Source organism: Hyperolius riggenbachi, chromosome 4 (assembly GCF_040937935.1).
Source record: "Hyperolius riggenbachi isolate aHypRig1 chromosome 4, aHypRig1.pri, whole genome shotgun sequence".
Taxonomy (NCBI): Eukaryota; Metazoa; Chordata; class Amphibia; order Anura; family Hyperoliidae; genus Hyperolius; species Hyperolius riggenbachi.
The window spans coordinates 381,838,063-381,859,328 of NC_090649.1; the positions used below are offsets into that span (position 1 = coordinate 381,838,063).

At 44.2% G+C, this 21,266-nt stretch overlaps 1 protein-coding gene across 1 annotated transcript in view; it reads left to right on the forward strand.

Annotated features, from left to right (window-relative positions):
• Nucleotides 1–21,266, forward strand: part of LOC137504825 (latent-transforming growth factor beta-binding protein 1-like) — a 458,475-nt gene that overhangs the window by 82,321 nt on the left and 354,888 nt on the right. The window contains exon 2 of the mRNA XM_068233416.1: nt 15,534–15,604. Coding sequence (XP_068089517.1) covers nt 15,534–15,604 — 71 coding nt within the window. The remainder of the gene's footprint in view (nt 1–15,533; nt 15,605–21,266) is intronic.

A 21,266-nucleotide genomic window follows, 5' to 3' on the forward strand; every position in this document is an offset into this window, starting at 1 on the left:
CCTCCACTGGCTGAAGAACCGCCCCGACCTTACGATCCGCAAGGCGGATAAGGGAGGGTCTGTTGTAGTGCTCTCCACTGAAAGTTATAAAACAGAAGCTCTACGACAGTTATCGAATGTAACCACGTATAAACCCCTCAAAGGGGACCCCACAGTCAGCTACCACACTGCTTTGAGGTCGCTCTTACGGAGAGGGGTAGATAATGGCTGTCTAACTCCCGTTCTAGCCACCAATTTATTGCCTTCCTTCCCGGTTAAGCCGGTATGGTATTGTCTACCAAAGATCCATAAGTCCTTGACCGATCCCCCGGGCCGACCCATTGTGTCGGGTCTGGGATCGGTCACGGAGAGATTGTCCAAGTATCTGGACCACATTCTCCGGCCACTCCTAACACACATTCCATCACACCTCAGTGATACTATTGACGTCCTCGAGGGCCTTTGGTCCTCATCGTGGTGCACAGGAGACCTGTTGGTGACCATTGATGTCACCAGTCTTTATAGCAGGATTCCACATCTCGACGGTATAAGTGCCGTGAGGATGTACCTCGAAAGAGACAAAAAAGACACCATCTTTAATAACTTTGTGTGTGAGTGTCTGGAGTTTGTCCTTACACACAACGCCTTCCTCTTTGATGAAACCTGGTACCAGCAGGTCTCAGGCACCGCGATGGGGACCCCGGTTGCCTGTACATATGCAAACCTTTTCTTGGGCGCATGGGAAGAACTCTATATCCACTCTGATAATAACCCTTTCCGTTCAGCCTTGAGTGTGGTCCAGGTACGTGGACGATGTCTTGGCCTTTTGGTCAGGAGACACCCCACTCCTCGGATCCTTCTTAGAGTATCTGAATCACAATGACGTAAACATGCAATTTACAATGGAATGGTCACGAGAAAGCGTCTGCTTTCTCGACCTAGAGTTAGCTGTTACACATGAGGGCATCCTAACGAAAGGCTATCGCAAACCGACAGCCTCTAACACCATCTTACACTCGAGCAGTTACCACCCTAAGCATGTCACTGAGTCCCTCCCCTACGGTCAATTCCTGCGCTTACGCAGGAACAATACTGAGTTACAAGACTTCGTAGAGCAGGCGGGCGATCTCAAACAGCGGCTTTTGGCTCGAGGGTATAGAGAGAAAGATCTTGATCAAGCCATCAGAAAAGCCACCTTGAGAAATAGGTCGGAGTTAGTAAGAAGAAAGGCCCCCACTAAAACCAAAGAGACAATAGCTTTCTCCTTCGAATTTTCCCCAATGGCCAAACTAATAAAATGGGCCTTCAACAGGAGTTGGTCACTCCTACTTGAAGACCTAGTGTTAAAAGCCAGTCTACCACCTCAACCTTTGATAGCCTTCAAAAGAGCACCGACAATTGGTGACGTCTTGGTCCACAGTGATTTTCGCGCCAATTCACAGCGCACTTGGCTGAGCGGGTTCTCCTCCACAGGCAATCACCGTTGCGGTTTTTGCAAAGCCTGCCATCTTCTTAAAATGGGCAGACTGTTCCAATTGGGCCCAATTTCACACAATGTAACCTTCTTTGCTACATGTAGAACCAAGTATGTCGTGTATGCTCTATGGTGTCCGTGCCAACGTTTTTATATCGGCAAAACTACGAGAATGGCAAAAGAACGCATCCTGGAGCATGCACGACTGTTGCCTAAGGGTAAAGGATGCCCAAGAGTAGTCGAACACATGACAGAAGCCCATCAAAAGAACCCTGATTTGTTCTCTTTTGCAATTATTGATATATGTAACGTCCCCCGTAGAGGTGGGGATAGGAAAAAACTCCTGCTCAGGCAAGTAGCGCACTGGATTTTGCGCACCAATGCAATGGGTGTCTTGGGTCTTAACGATTACATAGACCTTGCCTGCTTTCTCGATCCATAAGTTCTCATTTCCTTACCCTCGCCACCCTTTGTTGCCCCTTAGACGGTTCCTATTTTGGCATTAGGGGTTTTTTTGAGGGGACAGTGTCCTTACATTGCCCCTTCAGATTTGGGAGAACTCGGTCGGTTCCCTCTCTTTCTTTTTCCTTTTAATGGGGGACCCTCCCCTTTTTGCTCCCATTTTTACCCATTAAAGTTAATTTTAATCAATGTTTGTTGATACAATATTTGATTGAGTATTACTTGTAGACCGTTTTTTTCATAACTTGCCATCAGACGAACCAGTCTAGCCTTTTTTATGTGGTCACTCTTTGGGCTGTCCCTATCTTTCTCACCCTTTCTCCCCACGGTGTACCTATCACTTTCCCTCATCATCCTTTCCACTTTCCCACTTCACTTACCCTTTCTTCTTTCTGTCCCTTTCCACTCACTTTAGGTACACTGTTATCCCTCCTCCCCTCTTGTCACACTTTTTTGTTCCGAAGCTGCCTGCCTAGTTCAGCACATAGCCAATGGGCTAATAAGCCCCGACATGTGAGAATATCTCTATGTCTTATTTACATGCGTTTTAACTGCTGCTCTACAGCGGTTTTAGCACTTCGCCTATTTATTTAGGCTGGTTGTGTATTGTTTGACGGGCTCCTGCGTCCCCCAGTATCTATGCAGGGCGTAGCCATTCCGCTCACTATAGCAACCATATGACGCTTTGATTTACAAGCGTTTACTACGCGTCTAGCTGTACAGAGAGGAAGGGAAGGCGTGACCTCAGATCACATGGCTGCAGCATCACTACTGACGCGCGCCTGTGATCACACCAGCTGGCCGCGCCCATCCCTCCTCTGTTCTCCTACGCAGTTATGCCCGGACCAATCATTGAGGGGAGGAAGGCCTTACACAGCGGACCGGAAGTATGCGGATGACGCATACTTAAGTCCGCCATTGTTCTAGCCACTTCGTGCACTTCCCCTTAGAAGAAGCCAGGCAGTTTGCCCTGCGAAACGGTCGTCAGGCCGTGCACCAGATTGGCGCCCACACCTGCCACCTCCTTACAACCAGGTACAGCACTTTGAAAATTTGCATAGTGACACTTTGGCCATCAACATGCTGCACGCAAGAATCTACTGCAATATGTCACTTCCACAAATGTTTTGATACTCTTTGCATCATTATTTTCATCCATGCTGACATTAAAACTACAGTGCCAGACCTTTCATGTTCTCCTCTACATTTTTTGCAAAAATAAGTATATGCTGTGGGCCATTGAACAGTAATTCACACATCCATTTAGAAATCCTCCTGGTGGTTTGCAATGACCCCAGAAAGGGTTGTAAAGATTCACCACTGAGTAGCAGAGAATTTTTAAAGGGAAATCCCGCTTGTTAAAGGGCGTGTGTCTGAGAGGAACATATTAGACAATTAAAAATTAAAGGTACAACAATCCTTAGCCTAATACATAGTCAAAACATTACAAAAATATTGCACACAATCTTTATTACAAAATGTTACCATTACTATGTATTAGGCTAAGGACTGTTGTGCCTTTACATTTTAATTGTCTGATATGTTCCTCTGAGACACACACCCTTAGGGGGTGGTGCTCTAGAGTATATATGCCTTGTTGAGATGTCAGTCCTGTAGGGCTATGAGTAAGGACACCTGGTCTGAAACATGTCAGCCGTTTTTATACTGTATCTGTGATTCTTGAATAAACATTTTGCACTTTCTTAACCTGGGAGTGTGCGGATCTCATCTCATCCATACTACAGTTACCAGCACCTCCTATTTGGTTAAAAAAGGTAGAGCGGTGTTTTCCTTACTTTAAACCTATAACAATATTAAGTAGCCATGTGCCCAGATATATTCACTATTAGGTAGCAAGATGTACCCCTAGAGATTAGGTTGCCATAGCTGTTCCCTGGGAAGGAGGGAGGGAGGTGCTGGCCGGAGTGGGTGGGAGGTGTGTGCTGCCTTAGGTCAGTGGAAGTGCTGGGTGGGAGTACTGGATGGGATGGCAGTGCTGGCTGGGGTTGGTGGGTGCTGGGTGTGGGCTGTGTGAGTGCTGGCTGGGGGCTGGGTGCTTGCTGCCACTGCTGGCTGCCATTACAGACCTCAGATCAGCGGCAATCGGTCCACGCCACTGCTGCCTCCTGGTGCTGCCCCCCCTCCCCTCTAACACAGCTGCCTCTTCGTCACACTGTCAGACCTCAGATCAGTGGCAACAGGAGAGACCGAGAGGGCGCACTCTCTACCTTTTTAGTAGCCAAGTCCACCCTGTATACATAAAATAAATAGCTATGTTTCCCAGATAACAGAATGAAGTAGCCATGTGCCTATATATATTCACTATTAGGTAGCGAGATGTGCCCCTAGATATTAGGTAGCCATAGCTGTTCCCTGGGATGGAGGGATGTGCTGGCTGGTGTGGGTGGACAGTGTTGTGTCAACAAAATTGCCTAAATAAAATACAAGTAGTACAGTTCCACCCCAGAATTGTGCACTATATGCAAAAGTCCAAATGAAGAAAACACTGGGTTTTAAAGGAACAATTTCATTCTTTATTCTTCAAATCACAAGTCTTCTAGGTTGCAGATACAAGGTGTAGACATAATTCAGAGGTCCAAATCACAAAAAGACCACCTAAGGCCTCTTGCACACTGCAAGCGATTCCGATTCAGATTCCGCTTTTAAATCAGTTTTTACATCCGATTCAGATTCTGATTTGCAGTTTGCTCCCTGCACACTGCAAATCGGAATCTGAATCGGATGTAAAAACTGATTAAAAAGCGGAATCTGAATCGGAATCGCGTGCAGTGTGCAAGAGGCCTAACACATGTTTCACGGCCAAAAGCCGCTTCCTCGGAGGCATACAGTATACATGAACATTGGGTGCAGGTCATAGAGTACATATCAAATCCACAATCTGTGACAAGATGTTGTGAGAGCAATCATCGCTGTAACAGCTGCAGAGTAGGAATAGTGGGAGGTGTTGTGTGCTGGCTTAGGTCAGTGGAAGTGCTGGGTGGGAGTGCTGGATGGGGTGGCAGTGCTGGCTGGGGTTGGTGGGTGCTGACTGGGGGCTGGGTGTGGGTTGGGTGAGTGCTGGCTGGGTGCTTGCTGCCAGTGCTGGCTGCCTTTACAGACCTCAGATCAGTGGCGACCGGTCCACACTACTACTGCCTCCTGGTGCTACCCTCCCTCTACCGTCACACTGTCAGACCTCAGATGAGCGGCAACAGGAGAGACAGAGGCTACACACTCTACCCGCCTGGTGCACTTTAAATGCGGAAGTGACGCCATTGATCACTTCCTGCATTTGAAGTGCACAGCAACAGGCGGGTAGTGTATGCACTCTGTTGGTCTCTCCTGTCTGCGCTGATCTGAGGTCTGACAATGTGATGGCGAGGCAGCAGTGGTAGAAGGGGGGCAGCACTGGGAGGTGGTGGACTGGCTGTACAGTGTGCAGCACGGGGGCACCCCTCTATTTACACCACTGCATACACCTTTTGTTACTCAGCAGTACAAAAATCAGTAACAGTAGGGCAAGTAATTTCCAACTCTTCAAAAGGTGGGAGCACTACTTCCAAAACCTATATCCACATGATAGTGTCACCTGAAACAATCACGTGTGATGCCTTGGGTGATGAAATGTAGCTTTAATGTACCTGTCAAGCAACATAAATTATTTTTGTTTCTGGCTCCATTTTTATCCCACTAGTCTTGCAACGTGAGACTATGGGGCTGAATTACTAAGATTGGTGAGCTGTGGAGAGTTTGCGCCGCTGCGAGTATTCTGCATCTGCACCAATTTAGTGCCCCAGAGGGGCACTATAAAAACTTTTGGGTGGGAGACCGGGGGTATCGATCAATCTCTGGGGTCATGGGGGACACCTGGGATAGTAGTATGTGGTGCTGGCCAGGGGCGAATCAAGCCCCAACAGGGCCCTTGACAGGGTTACAACTCAGGGCCCCCTACTTTGTAAATTATAAGCAAATAAAAAGTACTGTAATCTTTTAGCAGCACAGCTTTGCAGCATGGTGCTTATTGCCACTATCTGTATAGAAAGCAGTGATTAGGTGTCCTCCTTAAAGAAGAACTCCAGTGAAAATGTTATAATTAAAAAAGGTTTTTACAATAATTATGTATAAATTATTTAGTCAGTGTTTGCCCATTGTAAAATCTTTCCCCCCTGATTTACATTCCGACATTTATCACATGGTGACATTTTTACTGCTGGCAGGTGATGTCACTGGAAGTAGCTGCTGCTTGCTTTTTTGGCAGTTGGAAACGGCTGTAAACAGTTATTTCCCACAATGCAAAGATGTTCACAGACAGGAAACTGCCAGGACCATGGTCCTCAATTTCCTGTGAGGGTTTTCACCACAATATCAGCCATACAGAGCCCCCTGATGATCCGTTTGTGAAAAGGAATAGATTTTTCATGTAAAAGCAGGTATCAGCTACTGATTGGGATGAAGTTCAATTTTTGGTCACGGTTTCTCTTTAAAACGTATACTGATGAAACTTGTCTCTTATCAACCAATGTATCCATTTAGTACTGATCATTTACCTCCTTGTTGCACCCCCTTTTACCGAATGGCTGTTTGTTGGTTACCGACAGCTCCAGACTGAAGGTAAAATTCCAAACATCTCACCTGTTTTGCTGCATGTGAAAATCGTTGTGAATTGACATCTATGACATCTATAATGTGTTTACCTCATAAGTGGGTCATTTTAGTGTTCCATGTGGTAACAACCGTAGTGAATTTACATTTCACAAAATGTTTAATAAAAACAGATATTTGTTGCTTTACCGCATGCTTAGCCAATGCCTAACCTTATGTTTTACTAGAACTATTAATTTTAAATAAAACAAGTGTTTACTACTTGGTAAGTACTTTATCTATCTGTCTGTGTGGACCAAGCGTCAAGCTAGGCATACACTGCGTTAATTGTTTAGACATCAGACTTGATATAAATATCTAATGAAAGTCTATGAAATCTATGGCATTTCTGATAGAGAAATATAGAACTTGGTCAGACATGCTGGTTCTTAGCCTGACTGATGCTGGTAGGAGTTCAGGTGGGACCACGGGCAGGAGCAGTAAGTAATGCAGTGATACAACTCATATTAGACAACATTCCTATTAAAATCTTGTTTAATATCTCTGTGAAAACGAAGCAGTTAAATTTGGTGCGAGGCCTACCTGGTAAATTGGGCCCTGCCAAAGGCCTCAGTGTAATTTGCAGCTATGTCGGCGTGTACTCTGTAATTTTGACTCATGGAGTTCAGCTATTGCTTTGCTGTAGTCCAGCTAGTGGTGGTCCGACTAGTACAGTACTGTGCATTTCTTTGACTCTAATGGTTCAACTGCTGAAGCCAGTGGATCACTTGCAGTAAATTATAGCCGGGTGGGGGGTGTTAGTTTGGGCATTGGGTGTTCGGCTATAGCGAGTGCCGAAGGTTAGGTATTAGCAGTGGGTACTCAGAGGGTGGAAATAGTGGTTAGTTTAGATGTAGGTAGTGGTAAGGTTAGTGTTAGGCATACAGTAGGTAGGGGGGAGGTTAGGGTTTGTGTTAGGCGTAGGTAGCTGGGAGGTTGTTGTTAGGCATAGGGGGAAGTTAGTGTTAGGTACAGGTGGTGGTTACTGTTAGTGTTGGGGCATTCAGCGTATTTGGTAATAATTCAGAACCTTGCTGCAAATTCTGCCAATCTTAACCTGAATCTTTGTGCATGCGCACTGCGGAAGGGGTTGGTAATTCACCTTTGTCTCCACCTCTGTGCTCTGCTTTCTACGTGGCGTTCCAAATCTCACATACTTCCTTCTTCACTAGGACGTTTTTGTTGCTGTCACCTACTTACCCTACAGTGACACTGCTGACTCATATAAGAGATCTGTCACAGGAACTTATATTAAACCTTTTCCTCAGCAGGGATGCAGATAGCTGTAACAACACGGCAGAGGCACATTCCATACCGTATCCAAACCAGAGACGTTTTGCTTGGATTTTGGCTTGAAACTAGTGAGCTATGAAAGCTCGCAATATTTTCACATACTGTACGCTCTGGGTAGAAAAAACAGCAATATTTATTGTTCTGTGCAGACTGCTTCTTGAAGTCTGATCTTTATCTCTTTATTATAGATAAGGGCCAAAGCTGTATTGCTTTAATAAAACAAGGCAAACCCAGCCAGTGCTTGTTACAAAGGAATGTGTCAGAGTCGGTATCAAAGGACATTTGTTGTTTTTACCCCCCCCCTTTTTCAAATAATATCTTGACTTTGATCAAAGAAGAGAACAAGGTTTGTTAATTGTGAATGTGGTGCAGGTGCAGGAAAATCTAGAGCAGGAGAAACAGTGGACCTTATTCAGAAACATAACTTGATCAGAGAAGTATTGTTGCCTATGGCAACCATATTGAAGCAGACTATTTGTAAAGGGGAGGAATTGAAGGTTCAAAGAGGAACTCTTGCCAATATGTGCATACAGTTTAAGCCATATATTGCATTGTTGCATGTTTGTCGCCGTTTATACTTTCCCATAGAATGTATTGAAAAAAACAAATCTGGCCATACAGTCACTGTGGACTTACTCCTTCCATTGTCACAGGATGCCACCAGTCATTTTATAGCCAACAAGCACTACTGTGGATTATGGGAAGTGTGGTTGTATACAATACAGGTCGTTAAGAAGCAGTCCTTACCGTTAGCCTACAGTATATTAGGGTCACCATATTAAAAATGTGAGATGTGGCTATTCAATAACTACAGTGGGTGACTGCGATTCGCAACCGTGTAGAAGTTAGATGTGGTTCAGATGTGAATGACCTTAACGTATCCCTGACCTGGTTTCCCCCTAATATACTTTTAATACTGTTTTATTACTGGTGCTGTGACTATGCTACAGCACCATCCACCCCCTCCAGTGCCCCCTGTGCCCCCCCAACTGCCGTTTGATTATAGGTGGGGAGGAAGTGGCAGTTCTTCCTCCCCTCTGCCCATCCTTAAAGCGGATCCGAGATGAAAAACGAACTATAACAAGTAACTTGTCTATATATCTTATCTAAAGTTTAGATAGTTTACACAGCAAATCTAGCTGTAAACAGCTTTAATAGAATATGATTATTTTCTCCTGTGATACAATGACAGCAGCCAGGTTGTTTGTAAACATTACAGAGGCAGGCTTATCTGCATCTTGAGCAAAAAAACCTAATCCCCCCTCCTCCTCCTCCCTCCCTCCTCCCCTCCGCCTCTGAAATCTCTGGCTAGTAATACCTCCCCCTCCTTCTGCCCAGACTGAGCTCCCATGAGCCCTTGCTACTGTCTGAAAGTGCCTGGGCTCTCTGAAAACCTGTGGGCGTGGCTTGTTTAGTTTATAGGGAATTAGAGTATTAACCACTTCCGGGTTTCAGGTGGTTTTGATGATCTGTGCTGCGGGGGCTCTTCAGCCCACAGCACAGATCAGATAGCAGGCAGGGCGATCAGACTTCCCCCCCCCCTTTTTTCCCCACTAGGGGGATGTCCTGCTGAGGGGGTCTGATCGCCGCCGCGCTGCTGTGCCTAGTGGGGGGGGGGCTCCTCAAAGCCCCCCCTCCACAGCGCTATTCCTCCCTCTGCCTCCTTCCCTCCCTCCCCTCTTCATTGTGGGCTGTGCAGGACGGAAATCCGTCCTGCGCCGCCTCAGATAGGCTTCAGCCTATCAGATGCCAGCGATCCCCGGCCAATCAGAGGCCGGGGATCGCCGATCTCCTCTACGGCGCTGCTGCGCAGCAGCGCCGTATGTAAACATACATTTACCCTGCGAGCCGCGATCGGAGGCTCGCAGGGTGTTCACGAAGACACCCTCCGTGAACTGACATGGAACGTTTCCATGGAAACCGCTTCAGGATTCAGGGGCGTACTTATGCGTACGCAGAATCCTGAAGTGGTTAAAACAAAAACAAAAAAGTATTTGGCTTGAGGAATGCCCTATAAACAATAGGAAAGGAACACAATTACGGTATGCAATGAGTAAAAGTTCATCTCGGATCCACTTTAATTCTGCCCCCTCCACTCGCCGCTTTAGTTCCAGATATGATTCACTGGACATAACATTCAGGGGAGCTGCACTGTGTACGTGCTGGTGATAATTGAGGTCGCATGTGGCATGGATGTGGCACCTGCCACCTCTGTTTCCTGGCTGCACAGTGGCAATTTCAATGTGTCTCTAATCCAGCTCATCAGTACCTTTTCGAGAACTATCAGATTTCAGTGGACTGAAGCTACTGCAAGCCTGATAAGTGTGTGTGTGTGTGTGTGTGTGTGTGTATGTTTTTGATTGCTGTAGCTCTGAGAAAAGTCATACAATCAGCTCAACAGCCAATAGAAACAGTGACCTTTATGACCTTTACGTCCAAAGACAGATTATTGGTTAGTCAATACATGACAGGCAGATCATTAAAGGACACCTATCTGTGCACTGGCTGCTGATAGTAGTAATATAAGAAGCACATATACAGCATGTAATGTCAGACTGCCTTGAGCAGTGCAGAACTGATATTCGCAAGTTTACTTCAACAGAAAAATCTTATTTTTGTCCCTCCATAGATTTAAAGGCTGCCCAGTCTCTCAAGGATTTCTGCTATCAGAGACAGTAATGACTCCCTTCTGACTTACAAAAAGTTGTTTATCACATGGCTTTCTGGCAAGACTCATCTTAGATCTCTCATATCTTATCTTCTTAAAATGTCTTTGCAGTGATGGGAGTATTTCATTGACCGGGTCAGTGCAAATTTTGTGAATGATCTCATTGGTCTTGAGCTCCCATAAAATATTCCAGCATACTTGATGTTTTCATGAGGCTAAAGCCAGCATAATGTAAGACGTCATGTCTGAAAGTGGAGTTTTCTTCTGTAAGAAGTTAAAAAAAAATAGTCTTTTGTAAACACGTAAGTATGTTCTCTGTTCAGTTTTATGGCTATAACTTCTGGCAGTAGCTGAAGGAACAGTCTTACCTCATGCTTTGTCAGTCACTGGTGTGTTTGTCAATATACAACCACCTCTGCTGTAATGTCACTGCAGTAATGGTGTCTGTTTGTTGGCATCTGAAACCTTTGTTTGTGAGGTAATTTGTCTTGATGCCTTGTCCTTTATATATATTTACTCACTCTGATGAGGTCAGACGCCCAGGCAAATTTAGATTTCTGTTCCAGGCACTCTAGCAATGCTGTCAGCATGCCTGCAAGCTTAGTGTATGTAATTAATAGATTAGAAAATTAGCCTCCTAAATCTGTCCAGTAATGCAATTTATCACTCAATAGACACTTTGGCACCAGAACCATGTAATCGGAGTTATTTCAATTCATCTTCTAGACTCTTAACAAACAACATCTCTTAAATTAAATACACAGTTTGCGACAATGTTGCCCAAAACGATTATCCATGATGTTTTTGGATGACTGTTGTGGAATGATTGGTGTACAGACACACTGTACACCATGGCTAAGTAATCTGTTCTGTTCTATGGAAGGACGGGGTAGAAGCAGGTGGTGCCACACTGGAATTTAACCAGACGTTCCTGTAAGTACAATAAGGGTGAGTCATTACTGATCCACTCAAACATAATGGATTATGAAGGACCTTTGCAATTTATCAGTAGACACCAGTAGACGCTCTACATTTTTAGTTTGGATGATATCTAACGATCCTGTCATCCAAGGAGAACCAAGTGTATACACAGCTTTACATGACGATTATAGTTGAATGTTGTTAAAGTAAACCTGAACTGAATTAAACCTATGAGATTATTTATTGAATGTTTAGTACTAATGGTGCAAGGTAAAACTTTCCTGTGGTCTTATACTTTTTCATTTAAAGGCTGTATTTCAAGACTGGATTCTGAACAGCAGCCATGACACTTTGACATCAAGTCTGCTTCATTCAGCTGCAACACCAAAGAAATAATAGCCTTTACATCCCTCTATTGTCATCAGCAGTTTCCTCAGCTAAATAGCAGTGTTTTGACTGTTTACTGTTCAAGCGAGGCTTGGCTACATTTGTGCATGTTTGTCAAATCATATTAGGACACAGAGGCAGGTTTTGTGTACAGTGACCAGCCTCTGTGTCCTTCTATTGTGCCCCAACCCCACGACTCTGCTGTCCCTCCTTAAAAAAGTGTCAGGCTAGTGACAAACAGATTGTCCCGCCTGTGTCTAGTCCCTTCCTGCCTCCGCTTCTGATTGGAGGAAGCTTACAGAGGTGGGGAGGGAAAGGGAGCTGTGCTATATAGGAGGCAAGAATCACAAGTGTGTACAGCGATTTTACCACGCTAATTACATGTAGTGCTAGCGTTTTGCGACTTCCAGTGTGAATGGGCCCTAACTGCTGCTTGACTGCCTCGTTTGTATAGACAAAAACTTTTTTTTTTTACTCTTGCAAAAAAAAAAAAAGTAAATGGACACGTTATTCATAGGACTAGTACTATAGATAGTAGTTATACGTAGGACTAGTACTATAGTACTATAGGTAGCAATTTTTATCTCAATATGCATGCTTTATGTACTATAACTTTTAGGAATTTTTAAGAAGGTTCCATTCTACATCCATTGTGTGGTAAGATGATAGAGCCACCTTCAAATGTTACCTGAGGGTAATTTAGCAGTGCCCAAGGGGTATTTAAATCTATCATAGTTGATCTATTATAGAAAGTTATTGTTCACAGAAAAACAAACCAGTATTTATAGCATCAAAGAGTGCTTGAAATTATAGAGCACTCCTAACAAGTATATATGCAACAAGTGTCCCCTGAAATTATTGTACCAACAGGAGAATACTAGGTCATCCTAGTTTTTAATAAATCGATACATGCCATAATAGTGTTGAGAAATGCTGCCTAGTCCCCTCAGGTCCTACAATACTTGCAACGGAGGACTACCAAAGAAACATATACCAGTATTTTCCTAAAGCAAACCTGTAGCGAGGAAACTCACTTCTGGTCTGATACATACCTAAGTAGAGGGAAGGCTCTGGATACCAGAACGCTTCCATGGTGCTTGGTCTGTCCCATCATTATCACACCATCCCCAGTGGAAGTTATTTGATCTGCTAGCTCTTTGGTAATCTTAAGGCAGCTTTTGAAACTGCTTGCATCCCGGATAGTTTTGAAGATGAGCGCATCCAATTGCGCATGTGCGAGCCTGGACTAGCACGTCTGCAGTACGGATGCATTTATCTTCAGAACTCGTCTGGAACGTGAGTAGTTCTGAAGGCTGCCCAATGAGTAACAAAGAGTTATTCAATCTAGCAGGTCAAATAACTTCAGCCGGGGACAGTACATGAACAACAGGATGGGCTGAGGACTGGAAAGGCTCTATGGCATGGGTCCTCAAACTACGGCCCACGGGCCAAATCCGGCCCCCCCACATCAAAATGACCGGCCTGCCACCCTGTGCTGCCCCAGTGCTATGAAAATATTGGTTTGCATTTGCGCTTCCATGTCACATCAGAGACCTGTGCTACACATCTTCCTGTCCGTCCCTACCTCCCACCGCGGTGCGTTCAGCTTCCTCTGCAGTAAAGATAGCAGCCGCCATGGGTTGCCATGGTGACGTCCAAAGGGGTTATGATGCGATGTTCCGTGCAGAGCTTATGCTTCCTCCCCTCCACGAAGCAGTGAGGGAAGGAGGCGCCAGCTCCGCACGGCACATCGCGTCACCGCCCATTTTGACGTCACTATGGCAACCCGTGGCTCATATCTTTACTGCAGAGTACAACGCTGAACACAGCGCAGGTCGAGGCGACATAAGGGGAGGTAGGGACGAGCAGATGTGCAGCACAGGTTTCTCTGAAGTGGGGGGCAGTTGCAGGCCAATCTCTCATTAAACATGTGGGAGAACAACGAATGGTTATCAGCACTAACATGTGATTTCCTGTAATGAGGCTGATTCTCACTGCCTGACCTTGACCAAGTTGAAGTGATGTTTATACACATTAGGAGACGGATGTCCAACACTGCTGTTGTTTTATTTGCATATTTGTGCATACATCTTGAACTGCTTGCAACAGAAGATAAGGGTGCACGAACCTGGTGGCATTCAGGAATTCAGTGCCCTGTACCCACCACACCACTGGCCACCGGGTTTGTGCACCCTTATCTTCTGTTGCAAGCAGTTCAAGATATTTGCACAACTATGCGAATAAAACAGCAGTGCTGGACACCTGTCTCCTATGTTGTATTATCAATCTTTTCATATAGCTGGGGCAAAACAAGATGGGTACTATGAAATGTTTTTTTTCTTTCCAAATGATAGATTCGGCCCAGTGGCATAGCTAAGGAGTTGTGGGCCCCGGTGTGAGTTTTAAAATGGGCCCCCCCCCCCAAGCACTCTATACATAACAATTGATACGGCGCACCAAAACCTGCCAATGGCAACTACAGTGTCAGAGGTGCAAGAAGGGGATGGAGAACAGTTTGTTAATGATTACTACTATTCAAAGTTTCTATAGAAGTGATTATAATGAGCACAGGACCAATAGAGAGCTAAAACTGTAGTTTAGGGTGGGCCCTTTGGGGCCCCTCTGGTCCAAGGGCCCCGATGCGGTCGCAACCCCTATTGCTACGCCCCTAATTCAGCCCCCCAGCAGTTTGAGGGTCCGTGAACTGGCCCCCGGTTTAAAAAGTTTGAGGACCCCTGCTCTACGGTATCCCAGAGCTTTGCTTCTACTTGGGTATGTATCAAACCTGAAACACTGTAGATTTAATATTTAATCACGCTGCGCTTTGTAGCTAAGGCACCACACAAGATTTTACCAGCAGTGACTGAAAATGAAACCACTGTGCTATTCTGTCCCATGAAAGTCTGGGGGCAGCATAAAGTGCTGTACACACTGGACATCTTCAAGGTTTCTCTGTTGTGTTACAATCCCTGCCGGGTGACATAGTATTGCCGATGCTGTACAGACACGTCATCAGCCTCCTGGCTAGCAACACTTCAGGGGAGCATAGGGATTACAATTGGCGTGGGACGTAGTGAATTCCTGCAGGCGGGGGAGAAGGGAGAATAATGCAATTGTGCTGTGCTTGGCGTCAGGGATCACTAAAGATGCATCAAACGTTGTGTAGTTGCTGTACAGACGATGGTCTGACTTCTGACCTTGACCGTCTTTATCCTCCACCACAGCAGAGTTCAGACCGGCATGTTTACATAGCTTAAGAGAAGCTCTCCCTGTCATCAATGCAGCAGGTGCAAAATTAAGAAATAAAATGGAGAAAAGGTTTCACTATTGCCGAAAGCAACCAATCAGAACCTTTGTTTTATTTACCAACTACAGCCTCGTTCATTGTTTTGCCCAACTGTTCCAGATTTTCCTTTTCTTGATAAACAAGCCCTTAAGTGTTTGCATGTAGAGGAGGCCTGAACTAGCAGGATTCCCAGTTTTGGTAGTATGATTTAAATTATTTATGAGCAAAATAAAGAAGAATAAGTCAGGATGTTTTGAGTTCCTCTTAGAAGTGGAAATAACTGAGATAAGGTTGCTGTTATTATGTGAAAGTGCAGTGGTCTCTCAGATTTTTAGCCAAGGAGATTTCTGTCAGTCTGGAAATGCTGTCCATATGTTGTCTTCAATTACATAAACCTATATTTTCTTGTGTGTTGTTTGCAGGGTAAACGTCTGTGGAGGCAAGTGCTGCCATGGCTGGAGTAAATCATCTGGATCTGAGCGGTGTACAAAGCGTAAGTGTACAAAACCAAGTCAAGATGTTATCTCTGCTCACAAGTATAGGAATTGTGAATAAGTGTTTTATTAAATCCCCACTAATATTTTCCTAAAACTGTGCAGGCGCTCTTGTCTCTCCCTGTGTCTATATAGAAGTTTCTTGATATGCTGATGTTGGATAAATCCTTAGAATACATGGTTAGTCTCTGTTCTGGAGCTCTTAAGCCTCATACACACGGGGTACGGCCATCACCACAACCACGTGGCATGCGCGTGTTGCGGCGACAGGTCGCACATGTGTATGAAGCGCGCGCCCCGAACACATCACCCGTCGGAGCTGTCGCCAGGCGATTGACATGTTCAATCGCCGGCTACAGCTGTCGCCGCAACTTCGCCGGAACTGTCGCTAGTCCCGCATGTGTATGCAGGCTAGCGACAGCAACCCACACACAGCACACAGAGCTTCCGGCGGGGGGGAGGAACCTCGGCGACAGCTTCCGCCGCATCGCTAATCCCTCTGCTGCCATGTGGATGCAGAGGGACTTGGCGACGAGCTGTAGCTCGTGTGTATTTAGCTTTATGCTGGCTACTTCCTGCACCACTGACATTCAGTGCAGTAGCCTGCAATCTTCTCAAACAGATTGAGGCTGTGCCTTGTCCCTTGCACTCTGAACCGTGGGGATGGTGTAATGAAGGCATTACCAAAGCAACCATAAAGCTTGAAACTCGCTGACTGTATTCTGGTGTTTCTTTTCATGTGATCAAAATTCCAGAGCATGGCTTTTAGCTGTGTAGGTCTCACAAAAAGGTAACATTTGTTAATATTTTTTTTTTTTTTTTTTTTGCAGTCAACCAAAAATGTTTTTTTTTTTTTTTTTTTGAATGAAGGCTAATTCTGTGGTCCCCGTCTCTGCCAGGAATACAGATCACCATGCTATTGTGTGTCTTATTTATGTATTCATTTATTTTTATTTCTCATCCCACGCAGTGTTATCTAAGAGAAAGGTAGACGCAGAAATGTAACTGTTTACAGTCAGAATTTTGCACTTACAAGTAATCTCAATATTAGAATTTCAGAGAACAAAATGACGGCGAAAATGGTAATTTGAGTGCTGGTGGCCAAGTGGTAAAATGTGTGTTGCACTGACAGCAAAGCTAACTGCGGCTGTAGCGCAACCCAAGGAGTAATTTGGGTGCCCAATAAATATTTGTAGTATAGAATGAAATCCCACTTGGAACACTGTGCTCATATAGGGGACTACTCAATCCTCAAGGAATTTATGCTGTAAATCAATTTAAAATTCCATGCAAAAGTCCATGTACAAGCACCAAATAACCAATAGTGTGCTGCTGTATTCAATATACGCAATATAGAATAAAATCACACTTGGAAAACTGCACTCATATAGAGATAGAGAACTCCTCAATCCTCAAGGAAATTGTACTGTGAGTCAGTTAAGATTTCGTGCAAAAGTCCATGTACAAGCACCACATACACACTACAGAGTCCTATATCATGTAACAGGTGTGGAGCGCTGCTATTCAGTGTGTGTACCACTCATAGACATAAATAGAAGATAATAGCTGCGCTTCTGTTTGTGCTTGTGTTTCTTCCAGTATAAAACAATTAACGGGTAAAACAACACCACCCGTCAGGTGGGGACTAACCGGATGGTGCGTCCTTCAGGGCCCGATGTCTCGTTTGGGGTATTGGCCACTCCACAGCCTCTCTGGCACCTCCTGTCCGGTCCTTCAGGGACTCAAGTTCATCACCAGCTGTATATAATAAAAATGGAGACTCCTCATCGCGTAAAAGTCTACTTATGGCTTTATTTGTTTTTTTTTTAAAGGTATGCATATACATGCAGAAATAATCAGCAAAAACGTAAAAAGTTCCAGTAATAAGTGCTCCCAACATGGGATAGTGACAACTCAATATGAGCGATTAGGGATCACTTAAAGCAAAGTAATGCACTTAGCTGGGGTGGGTAGAGCACCCAGGGACCACCTAACAGCCTGCTCGGTATCCACGGATGTCACTCCCGCTATCAGTGCTAATACTGCTCACTGGAAGGAATAAAAACCGCTCCTACACCAATACCGCCGGTCGCTTCCCACCAGACTTTTGCACTGACGTCAAAAACATCTTGCAGAGGTCCTGTAGCCTAAGCTAACAAGCTGGGTGCAGTCTCATAGGCTGTTTCTCTATTTAAGGCGTCACGTGCCATGGCACTGAGGAGTTGCGGCGTGACGTCAGCGCGAAAGTCTGGTCGGACGTGACCGGCGGTATTCGCGTAGGAGCTGTTTTTATTCCTTCCAGTGAGAGCAGTATTAGCACTGATAGTGGGGGTGACATCTGTAGACACCGGGCAGGCTGTTAGGTGGTCCCTTGGTGCTCTACCCACCCCAGCTATGTGCATTACACGGTTCGTTTCTGCCGTGCGTTTCTCCTCTAGATCGTTTTTGAATCGAGAGGGAGATCAGACATGTCGGAAATTATCTTTTGAACCATCTAATCACCTAAAAAACGAACCATGTATTTCCAGTATTACTTGAATTATGTGCATGCGTTGTCTTATGTACACGAATAGATACTTTTCCATTAAAAATTAGTTTGTCCTTCTAAGGAGGTAGGACACAATGGGCCATATGCAATTCATTTTTTCTCCTGAGTTCTCTCCTAGGTGATATTTTTAATCATGTCAATAAAATGCATTTTAAGCCACCAGCAAGCAAAAAAATTGTACTTTTGATAGTACCTTTCCACCCACTTTTTGGTACCTTTTCAATTGCAGAGTGTTGAAAAGTTATTCTAAATTAAAGATGAAAAATTATCTCCTAGGAGAAAACTCGGGTGAAAAAGGGAATTGCATATGGCCCAATATTACTCATTAATAATTTTTAGTTTGTATATTGATGTACTTAGGGCACCTCGACCAGTGTTGTTTCTGACAATATTATACCCTTTGGGGTTCACAGTTTTGAAGACTTCTGTGTTCTTTAAAAATTACAAGGTGAGCGACCAACCAGCACAGAAGTCCTGGGCAACTGAGTAGGGACGGTCAATTTCCTGCAGGCTTTGATGGTGGTTGCAAGTTCTTGCAACCCACCTTTGTGAAAATATGTTAGTTTGAATATATCAACTTATAGCAGCGATATCGTACCGTTGGGGTTCTGGTCTCGCTCATCTTTTCAGAATCTCTGAGTTTAACCACAAACAGTCACAATCCAGTTTCCCAAAATAAGTTGTTCCTTTTTTTGCTCACTGGGTGCTGAAAAGGTATTGTGTAGATGTAGATTATGTGAAACTAAGATATAATGGTGAATTCATTAATATGGTAAGGGCTTCTGTCCTGTGCATATTAATGAGCAGATGGTACCATACCTTGATGCATGCACTATTTATTAATCCTGAGTGAGGGGGGGGGGGATAATTTCCTACACCTCACAGCACACGCAGTCTCAATAGATTTTTACCAGAAATATTGAGCATTGCTCAAACTGCAAGCATTATACTAATTCATTTCAGTGTTATACTGCCATTAATTCCCCCCACCTCTCCCCCACTAGAATAGTATGAAAGGGAATCAATCGTTGAGAAAAAGATGACTTTCTTATTTGATCAATGCGATCGGCCGGGAATTAAACCGAAAACATCAATACTTGTATGGCCAGCTTTAGTCTGCCAATGTGTGGCCAACATTCGACTTGGTTCTTACTTGCAACGGACGAACATGGCCCAGTTGGATTGGAACAAAGTGGACAGTTCAGTGTCCCCTCTGATTGATTTTCTTGTCTGCAAACCCAGATGCGTTTCCTTCATAAGTTTCTATGGGAAATACATGCACTATCCGGAAAAAGGCTGCAGGACGGCGCTTTGCGTTAAATTTACTGCAAGGTACTGAATGGATATGTTAAGAATCACAAGTGGAAGCAGACCCTATTTTCAGATCATTTTGCATGTCTGTTACTCCACTGCAGAAAATGTACCCAGCGGGTTTATACATTTCTGAAGATCACCTTTTAACGTTATCTGCACTTTCAAAGCATTAGGATAGGCTTCAAATAAGTAATGCAAGTACACTGTATTTCTGCACTGCAAATATTATACAAGGCAGAATCTGCCACTTGTAGACATCTAGCAGCTGGGATGTTGCTGAAAGTGTTACAAACTTGTCCTCTTCTTTAGTTGATTTTTTCTATACAACCTTCTCTGCTTCCACTGCCAATGAGTGCAATAACAGCTGCTTAATGTTCAAAAAAACAGTACTAACGTTCTCATTTATGTTTTATATTTAGCCCAAATGCAGGTCCACATAAGAAATACAGTAATGACCCCTACATATGAAATGCAGCAATCACATCCACATATTAAATGCATCAATCGCCCCACATTTGAAATGCAGAAATTACCCCATAAATGGAATGCAGTAATTTACCCACATTTAACATGCATCAGTAGCCTTGTATATGAAATGCCGCAATTATTACCCTACATTTAAAATGCTTCAATCACCTCACTTATTACATGCAGAAATTACGCCATCCTGAAATCCAGCTCCACCACCATATGAATGCTGCACTGGCTGAGTCCCTCCGGGATGTCAGAAAGGAGGTAGCTACAGTTGAGTAGGAGGGAGGATAGGTAGGGGAAAGTAAGTAGTTTTGGGATGGTTCAGTCACCTTAAGAGGAACTGTAGTGAAAATAACATAAGGAATAAAAGTGTTTACATTTTTTTATATTACAATATTAATTTATAAATTATTTAGTCAGTGTTTGCCCATTGCAAAATCTTTCCTCTCCCTGATTTTCTTTCTGAAATGTATCACAGATGGTGACATCTTTAGTACTGGCAAGCAATATCTGCGGAATGTTCTATGAGAGTTCTATGCACAGAGGGAGATACTGCTTGCTTGGTGGTTGTAAACAGCCGTTATTTCACACAGTGCAACAAGGATCACAGGCAGCAAACAGTCAGGGGTTTCACCACAACTGTGAGAGGGGTTTCACCACAATATCAGTCATGATGTCCCTGATTATCTCTAAAGGTAGACTTCTCACGGTAAATGGGGTATCGGCTACTGACAGGGATAAAGTTCAATTCTGGGTTAAAGTTCCTCTTTATGACTATGGTGTCTTCTAAAGCAAGGCGGCATCTGTGGCTAGAGCTCACAGTACTGCTCGTTCCAGATTCTCAGTTGCTATACAAGGCATTTGCAGCTGCTGCCTTGTCCTATCTCTGGCTAGAGAAGAATCTATAATACAACTACCAGTACATAGCAAGCTAATTTTAAAGCTTTTATCAAAAAATGTATTGAATGTGCAGCTATTATTAAAATTTTAGATGAAGCACATGCTGTACTGCATTTAGATGAACTACAGGTAAGTGCTTATAACATTTAAATACAGCAGTAATTATAGCAGTTCTTTAAACTAAACTTAGCTTGGGGCAAAGGAACAAGGAGTTTCTCCATTTATTAGAAATCATTTAATTTCTGTTTTTCAGCAGTGAAATACAGCTACCTGCAGATGGCACTATTGCTTAGCTTGTGAGTGCGGCTCTCTTACTGTACTCCCGGAATGCCTGGCATTGTGTCATACTATAAAAAATAGATGCTGGATTCTGCCACTCAGTTAATACCTTAGCACTATTATGAATCTCCTTAGGAAGGAAATAC